Genomic DNA, 9,293 nt, shown 5'->3' with positions numbered 1-9,293 from the left:
TTTCATTTCTAAGACCGCCGAAAAAAGTCCAAAATCTTGCAAAATGAGTGCTTTCCTAACACGGATGAGAACTTCAAGTACCTTGAAACCTACTTTAATGTGATTCGATCCACTGAAACCATTTTCGTACTGTATTAACAGCTCCATTGTTTGCGTTATAGAACTGGGTGATTTTCTCCCTTTTGCTTTGCGTCTCGGTGTGTTATTACTCCTTCGTAATGCATGGTCTTGTAAACGACGTTCACATAGCACATCGAAGAATTATCCTGTCAGTCTTGTTTGTTTAGCATAATAGAACCTCATAATTCTGAGATTATTTTTCGACTGCTTCAAGGGCATGGTTGCACGGTAATGGGTGTTCCCAAATTTTTCATGCCATATAGTCTCCAGAGATTCCTTTTGGACATGGGTATGGCGACTAAGATGAGGATTTCTAGGAATGCATCAAATTTACATTCGTCCATCAGATTCCATTTGTCGCTGCTTTGCTCTCCCCTTCTAAGTTCGTGTGATCAATCACTGCAGAATGTTTTGGTCGAACGAAAACTTGAAGGTAACGATGATCTCGATGGGTCGACACGTTCATCGGAACTTCACTTTGCAGCGTTAATCGCTGTTCCAAAGCTACTCAGCTAACGTAGCCACTAATTTTATTTTAAATGTTTTCTTTATTATTTTTTCCCTATTATGCACCTTACTATCTATAACACAGGAACTCCATTTCTGATCGACCTAACGGACAGGTAGGTAAACCACAGAAAATTGCACAGATTTTTGCTTGAGTGATTTATCTCCATTGTTTTGAAATTAGTAAATTCTATATTTCATGCAGATATTTTTGTGGATCTGAGAATTCAATGATAAATATATATTTTTTTAATTTAACTCACTCTTATCCTCCGTCATCATTCTTATTTAAAAAACTTTATTTAAATTCATAAATATGTTTTTTTTTGCAATAATTAGGAGCATTTTGTGTGAGAACCTACAGTAAACGGAGGTTGCCTTTTCCGGAAGGTAAAAAGTCGTGAATTCGCCAAAAACCGCAATATTAAAAACGCAATAGAAAAGTCGGGGAATCTCTGAAATTTTAAGCATACTTGTTTGAAAACTATGAATAATTGGGTTCTAAAATTATGTTCAAATTGCTGAAAAAAAAATAAAGCTTTTTCTTCAGAGTACAATGGGGCTTTGCACGACCACAAAGATTAAAAATGAATGTTTGGATTAACGTTGAAAAATTAACTTTGCGGCCTTTCTTGACTGAAAATATCTTACTTGACAGCTCGATCCAAGGAGACCATAGTTGATCCATCGAAAACATTTTATTTGCATTAAAATGAAAAAAAGTGATCAGAAATGGGTTTTAATCGTATTTTTTACCGTTGTACATAAAAGTTTACATAGGGCTTTAGGACCCTGTTTATTGTTTTCAAATCATTTGCACTGAATTTGTCTTGATCATTTGATTCAATATTTAAAGGTTACTATTAACTATTTTAATAAATATATTAAGGAGAATGAAAGAACTATTTAAGACATTAAAAATGGGTAAAAAATTAGGATAAAGCTTGTTTTTCATTGATCTATAAATTACTTCTTCGTTTTTAATGTTTTTTCTTTCTAAAAATATTGAAATTAAGTGGCCACTATAGTCGGGAAAATCGGGAAAAAATCGGAAATTCGCCTGAATTCGCGAAAAATCGGGAAAAGTAAGGAATTTGTGATTTTTTTTTGTCGAGAAGCCGGGAAAAGTGTTTGAAAACTGTGAAAATGCGAGTGAAAATTACAAGGCTATCTAACCTTCCCTTGGTATTAAAAAAAAATCACACATAAGGTATTGAGGTCCTTTTCGACCCCAAAATTTAAAAAATCGGCAAAAATCCAGTTTTTGACCGATTCCGGTTCTTTTGGTCACAAATGAAAGCTTAGAACGTCCCCTTTCCGAAACCGACCTGGAAAACCAGATTTGGTTACTGTGGCCACCGGGAATCGGCTACAACCGAAAAAAGGCCTTTTTGAGACCCCAACTTTGACGACCTGTATCTCCGGCAATTTCAACTAATCAGGATGCTCCGGGTTGCATTCGACAGGTTTATACCTGTACTTTGACCACAAATATTAATATCACGGCCAGGTGACCTACCGGTTCCGGAAATCCGGAACATCCAACAAGTTCATATTTTACTGTTTTTCACGTATATGTGATACCAATACTCCTCATGATAGTTGAAATTGATCCATAAAACTTACTAACAACACAATACACGATTGCCAGAACCACTCTGGAGTGTTAGTGGCCACTTCCGGGTAACCTGGAACCGGTTCCCGGGTTTCCGATGAACGGCCAATTTGATTTTTTTTGTTGAAAACCCATCATGTTGCATATCAAACTTCATGAAATTGAAAGATATGTCCATCTTTGGTAATGCCGTTAATCGCTGCGCCTTCCTGGCCAATCTGGAACCGGTTACCTGTGGCGCCTTGGGGACACTTCCGGAATATGAGAGAATCCCTATCATCCGACGTATCAAACTTCATGAAATTGAAAGATATGTCAATTTAAGGTCATGCCATTGTTAGCTGACCCTTTCTGGCCAATCTGGAACCGGTTACCGGTGGCGCCTTGGGGACACTTCCGGAATATGAGAGAATCCCTATCATCCGACGTATCAAACTTCATGAAATTGAAAGATATGTCAATCTACGGTCATGCCGTTGTTCGTTGACCCATCATGGCCAATCTGAAACCGGTTACCGGTGGCCCCTTGGGGACACTCTCGGAATATGAGATAAACCCTATCATCCGACTGGCATCGCCTATAAAAAATATTACTTTTTATAATTTTTTGAACTATAGAATTATCATTTTTGGTGATCCAGATACTATTTAGCTGTATTCTAAACCTCCAAATAAGAAAAAAACTGTTATGGTGCAAATTTTACAATCACGTGGTAGCTGTTTGACATGTGGCGTCGCGGTGTTCATCAAGCATTCATAGCATGCTAAGGAAAATTTGATGCTTTTCTGGTGAAAACCGTTGGTTCCGAAAACCCCGGATGTATTGCCGTTGAGCTCGATGGGGGTTGAACGAATCGACCTGGTCTCTTAGGGAAAGTTGTTCTCCAGACGATTCCGCTCATTTCTGGCCATCCTAGAAGTTTCTACGTGTTTTTCCCAGGCCTGTAGGAGCGAATGAACGAAAATTCAAAATTTCCCATAGTAAATCCCATGTAAACTTGAACCCGCTTGAGACAAGCCAGTTTTCAACAAAATGAGCTGAAATTTGGCGTGAGAGTCCCTATGGGTATGCCCTTCAAGGGGAATCACACCAGAACTTGATCTGAGAACTTTTCAAAATCCGTACCCACCCTAATGTATATAGCAAAAGTTACGGCAAATTTAATTTTCAAAAGGCCGAAAAGGACCCCAATACCGTAGGAAGGTTAAGAAATTAATAGTTCTAATAATAATTGGATGGTGGATGACTCAATTCAATTCAATTCTGATTATTTCTTTAGTTATCGTTGCACGATAGTTTTTGTAGGTGCATTACAGAGTTTTGGGGGTTCCTTACAGCTGTGACTAATACATTTATCTCAATGGATGTAAATAAAGTTTGTTGAAAAACAAATCCGAAATCAGGAAAACACTCGCAAAAAAACCTGTCGCTAAAAGATGGATGACACAGATTTTCATAATGTTATTTTCTGAATCAAAAGATTTTTATTTATTCTTAACTAAGTTTATTCTTAACTAAGAAAGGATTTGAGGATTTGGGAAAAACGGAAATTATTGTTTCACACTTAGAGTTTTGTGAAAAAGTTACCTGTTTTCTCGGAATTTGCAAAATAGTTCCAGCTGTCAAATGCTTATCCGCCCTTTTCAAATGTTGCTCCAGATTTTAAAAGTATTTTTTTGTTATTTTGTTTTGTAAAATTTTAATATTTGCTAAGGTTGACAATGGTTTTTTTTAAATTTATTATGACATTTTGTTCGACTATTTATTTTTCAATTTTTACAACCGATTTTGATTTGCAATCTTGATATATACTTCGTTTCAAGATAAACGGTCCAAAACCAAAAATCTTTAAATTTTTGTTTTCTGTTGGTACTTGTTATGGCAAAATATATTGTGTAACTTTTAGATCACTTTAATTATTAAAACTGTTTATTACCATACACCTCTATTTGCATGCCAATAGCAGTTTTTTTTTTGTTGAAATCGTTATACTGAGAGATTTTTTCAAAATTTTAAATTATCATTCAGGCTGGTAAAACACTACGTTCTAGATAAAAATCTCCTCATGGGGTGTCTACAGCCACGCCGTGCGGCTTCAATCCCGTATGGGCGTCTGGTTTGGTGGTCATAAAACACTACTATTTATGGCCCACGAGCGCGCGAAGCCTGTAGTTTCCACTACAGCAGCTGGTGTCCCAAAGCACGCACCTCCAGAATTAACTCATATCTCACGCGGGTGTATCATCTCACGATGCTCTTATCTCGGCAGCCTCCCTGGGAAACCTGGCATTGACTGCATGCATGATGTTGTTGGATAGAGGGAGCAGCACCAGGTCCAGATTTATGCTAAGCTCATAAAGTCACAGTTGTGATAAAATCAGATAAGCTGCCAAGGTCCCAAAAATAGCCAGAAATGGGTCAAGTGCTGAGTTTGGGACGGGGTTACGTCAACAGAATCTGCAATAATGTGAGAAAATAAAAAATAAGCTTCTTGTTTCACACGAAAAGCGTTCCGTGAAATCGCGAATATTCACCGACCCTTCCAGTTCGTAACCCCTTAACTCGCGTTTCATCCACCGGAACTTTCTACCGGCATCCGAGTCGTATAAAGATGCCTGCGGTGGCCGCTCGCCAGCTGATAGTCGCGCAGTTGGTCATCCGACACGGTCATATTCCGAGCAGTAGATATGGGACAGTTCCTCGTTAGACGGGTGGTGCAAATTGGCGCCATTTTTGGACTTTTGGCCGCGGTCCACGTTGCCTCCAGTGAACGGTTTGTGCTACTTTTTGAAGTTCAAGTTGCGTGAAGTTGAAATTTGTGTTTGTGTGTTTTTCTTCAAATTCTGACAGAGTTACGGCATCTCCGGACGAGCACATCTTCTTCGTGGAGGGTGATGGCTGTACGGAAAAGGATAAATTCTCGATCGTGGTCCACGGCTGGAAGGAGGGTTGCAACCGGACGGAGTGGATTCCGGACACGTTGTCCAACCTGACCGAGTACCGCGGGGGATGTGTCATCTGTATGGACTTTAGCAAGTACGCCGTGACGGAGGACTACTTCGGGGGGTTGGTGCCACACTTTTACCGCGTGGTGGACACTCTGGCGTGGAAGCTGCGGGAGCTGGAAGGGCGCGGATTTGATCCGGCCAATGGGCACATGTTCGGGTTTAGCTTTGGAGCGCAGGCGGCCATCGAGGCGGGAAGACGGTTTGGGCTGGGGAAGCTGGGAAGACTGGATGGTGAGTAACTTAAAGATGTAACGGTTTTGGAACTTCATTATTCCAATGAAACAGATAAGCTTTACATTTTGTTTTACAAAAAAATGTGCGCATGATTTGGAAACGAATTCATTCTAAAAATTTTGGCTAGAATGTTTGCTTAAAAATAAACATAACTGAAAAAGTGACATTCTCCATAAAAAATTGTATGGACAAAGTATTTGGCTTGAGCTGTTCGACTAGCATTTTAAATGGGTGTAATATTCAATGTTTGGCCATTTTTAAATGTTAGTCTTGATTTAAAAAATTACAGAATATTTTTCAAAAAAATCGGAAAAATTCACGAATGTTTCATGTTTTAACATTGAAAATCGGACCATTAGTTGCTAAGATATCGTCATTAGAAAATGGTGGGTTGTTTTGGTGAGACTTAGAAAACTTCAATTTTCGTGTTTATTTTTCTTAAAGCGGCTCTATCTCATTAACCCGAGGTCCAATCTTCAATGTCTCTTAGGCAATTTTATAGCAAATTTTCTGAACTTTTTGAAAAAAATATTTTTAGAAGTGGTCACTCATGGTCACTATTTTAAAAAATCGAAAAACTGCAAATATTTCGCTAAAATCAAACTTTCGGTGGCTATATCTTGAAAATGGAGCCCTTTATCAAAAAATCTGTAAAGTACTTTTCGATTGCAAATTCAATTTTGCATTAAAAAATAATGTCAAACTTGTTTTTGCATGAAATTTTGATTTTTTCAAAAAATTACTAATCACTAACACTAAAATGCATAACTCGGCGGCAGATTTTTTGACCATGTTTCTCTATGGCTCAAAATTTGCGGATTTTTGTCCGCTAAAACATATCAAAAAATCTCGAAAATCAAAAAATACTTATTTTGGGAAATTGAGATTTTGTGAAAAAAAGTTAATAAAAAAATCTGCAAATGTTTTTTCCGTGTACCTATTTTTTTCTCAAAAAACCTTAACAATACCTACAACTTTGTGAACGAAAACGAAGTTGACTTTATAGCTGTCGGCCACCATTGCTAGTACCAACCACTAGTGTCTTCCTTTTTATCTACAAGGACTTTGCCGCCCTGGGCTCCTAAGTGTATGAAAGTATGGCACGGAGCGACGGCGCCGAATACCCATATTTACACAAAGAATTTTAGAGCGCCCGCCGCGGGATTCGATCCGGCGACCTTTGGATTGTGAGTCCAGTGCGCGGTCCGATTGATCCACACGGGCGGGACAACTTTGCTGAAGACACCAAATTGATCAGAAAATTCACTCAAAAGTTACAGCTGATTGAATATTTACATACCATTTTTGTATGGACAGCAGCCAAAATTGTATGGAGACTTGTATGGGTGAACCAATGACACAAAATAGCTTATTTGGTCATAGGGAAGGCCCCCACCAAGTTTGAGCCAAATCAAAAAATACAAAAAATAAAAATGGTCGAAACCGACCGATTTCGCAGAGAGTTGCTCTCATAACAAAATTGTGAACTTAAATCGTCTCTTACTCAGTTCAGTCATGAAATATCTTCATGAAACTTTCAGGTGTGATTGAAAATCATCTTTTTAATGAATTTATTGAATTTTCTGAAATATAAAATTTTGTGATTTTCTACATGTATGTAACCCCTTAATGAAAAAATATCACTTTGCTAAACGTTTATATGAAGAGATTTTTTTATTAAAATATTAACCCAATTTTGAAGCAAGCAATTTAATCTGTTCTTAGTGTAAAATTATTGAAGGAACCCGGATATGCTGCCTGTTTCCCGATTTGAACAACGTTTTTCTAGTTCACTAACTTATAAAACTTTTCAAAAATATTTGAAAACTGCTGATTGATATACTCTGACCAGTTTTTCTTGCACAGTTCCGTATTTTTCATTTTGTAAAAAAATCTTCTCATTAATTTCTTCCCTGGATTTTGTTTCAAATGTGTGTTACTGAAATTTTACAATTTTGATTTAGGTTGATTATGTTGTTGTGTTTATTATGATTTTATTATGTGTTTCAACATTTTCAAATGGATCTTTCGTGAAGTTTGCTGAATTTATTGGAGTTTTTAAAGCAGTTTCAGTAAATTTTTTGAAAAAAGTTCTTGGAGTAAGTGTTTTTGTTTTTAAATACATATCACTACTTATTTGAAATATGATTATATTCAAAAAGACAATTTTTAATTATATTTTTTAGAATTATTCAATTCAATTTAATTAATTTATTAGATGATAATCATTTCACAATTTCGTATTGCTTATAACCTAATAGAGTTTTGGAGTTCCTTTCAACTATGACTTACACTATAATACATTTTGATGTATTTGATGTAAATAGCCGAAAAACTAAGTTCATTTTTGAATTCAGATTTTTTTTTCTGTGCACTATTACATAATAAAATTTCTGTGTACGGATCTGGCTAAACTTGTGAGTTTTTAGGCTTGCTTTCTTGCATGAACGCTTTTTCACGATTTCCGGAACTCATTTTTCTCCGTGTATTTGTACCAATAAACAAAGGCAACTTCTGGAATTGTATTGAAGGAGTGCATTCCTGGGTACCATGGTACCTTTCAAATGAAGTAAGAAAGAAAACATTTAAAACCGTTAATTTCCATTCCAAACCCACAGTCTGCGAACCCGCCGGGCCCGGCTTCGACTCGGACGGAACGTTCTCGGTGCTGAACCCCCGCCTGGCGGCCCGCAACGTCCAGTGCATCCACACGAGTGCCGAATTCGGGACGTTCCGACGCGACTGCCACCAGAACTGGATGATGGGCAACTGTGGCCGAAGCCAGCTGGCGGCCGGACCCTTCCCGAAGGGCAGCCACGGGCTGTGTCCGTACTTTTACAACAGTGCCTTCCGGAACGAGTTCCGGGCCACCGCCAAGCGACCGGAGTGCTTCTCGTTCCGGGCCGCCACCGATTGGCCGCCCACGTTCCGGATGGGCTACCTCAGCGACGTGCAGGCGTAAGTCAATCAAAAGTTTTTCTTTCCGAGGGGGAAGGGAATTCGATTTTTTTTTTTGTAATTTAAATTTCTTTTTCTCATCTTATTTTTTGCAGTGGAGTTTTTGGCGATTTGTTCTGTCCCACGACCAAGGCGTACCCGTTCAACGAAATTGCGACCACAAACGAGGTCTAATTAACGAACACAGTGAGGTGATTTGAATCGGTTGTCCGGATGTTGGCCGGACCAGAGAACGTGCGCGAAAGTAATTGTAAAAGTTTGCCAATTATGGTGACCCTTTTTGTCGCGAAAGTTTTTGTTTTATCAGTCGTAATCCTGATTAGTGCTAATTACGTTTCAGTTGCGAAAGATGGACACAATGAGGGTTAATTATCGTTGCTATTTGTCACACAATATATATTAATTTATTACACTACTATTCACTCTTTAATAAAAAGGTAAAACAAACAAAAATAAAATTTTCAATTTCAATTCGGATTTATTAGTGAATAATCATGGTACAATTTGTTCATTCGCAGTACATAACAGAGATTTGGAGTTCCTTTCAGCTGTGTGTTAAATCTCAATCCATTTTGGAACGATTATTGCTTATCACTAAGAGATTACCAAGAGTAAGAAAAAAAAAATAGAAAAAAACTTACTGAAATTGAAAAGGAAAGGGGATAGAAAAGGAAAAAGCTTAAACTAGATCACAGTTTTTTTTTTATCTATTGTAGATTTGCTTAAGGGTGCACAGCAACGAAGGAAGTTGTTGTCTTCTTATACCAAAATAGTCAAACTTACGGACCCAATCCTGCAATATTGGGAATGTAAAATTAATCAAACTTTGTTGTAAATTACTTTGTGGACC

At 37.7% G+C, this 9,293-nt stretch overlaps 1 protein-coding gene across 1 annotated transcript; it reads left to right on the top strand.

Moving 5' to 3' along the window:
• The first annotated feature begins 4,795 nt into the window (after window positions 1-4,795).
• LOC120421977 (lipase member H-like) lies at window positions 4,796-8,884 on the top strand. Its single transcript, XM_039585287.2, has 4 exons — window positions 4,796-5,016; window positions 5,094-5,482; window positions 8,104-8,443; window positions 8,539-8,884. Exons 1-4 carry the CDS (start codon window positions 4,931-4,933, stop codon window positions 8,615-8,617), a joined length of 894 nt encoding a protein of 297 aa, XP_039441221.1. The 5' UTR covers window positions 4,796-4,930; the 3' UTR covers window positions 8,618-8,884.
• The last annotated feature ends 409 nt before the right edge of the window (window positions 8,885-9,293 follow it).

Source organism: Culex pipiens, chromosome 2 (assembly GCF_016801865.2).
Source record: "Culex pipiens pallens isolate TS chromosome 2, TS_CPP_V2, whole genome shotgun sequence".
Lineage (NCBI taxonomy): Eukaryota > Metazoa > Arthropoda > Insecta > Diptera > Culicidae > Culex > Culex pipiens.
The sequence above is the reverse complement of the archived record's forward strand: the minus strand, read 5'-3'. Positions and strand labels throughout refer to the sequence as shown.

Coding starts and splice junctions, on each gene's coding strand:
- LOC120421977 (XM_039585287.2), top strand. CDS start 4,931: ATGGGACAGTTCCTCGTTAGACGGGTGGTGCAAATTGGCGCCATTTTT. Junction 5,483..8,103: donor GAAGCTGGGAAGACTGGATG/GTGAGTAACTTA, acceptor CCAAACCCACAG/TCTGCGAACCCGCCGGGCCC. Junction 8,444..8,538: donor TACCTCAGCGACGTGCAGGC/GTAAGTCAATCA, acceptor TATTTTTTGCAG/TGGAGTTTTTGGCGATTTGT.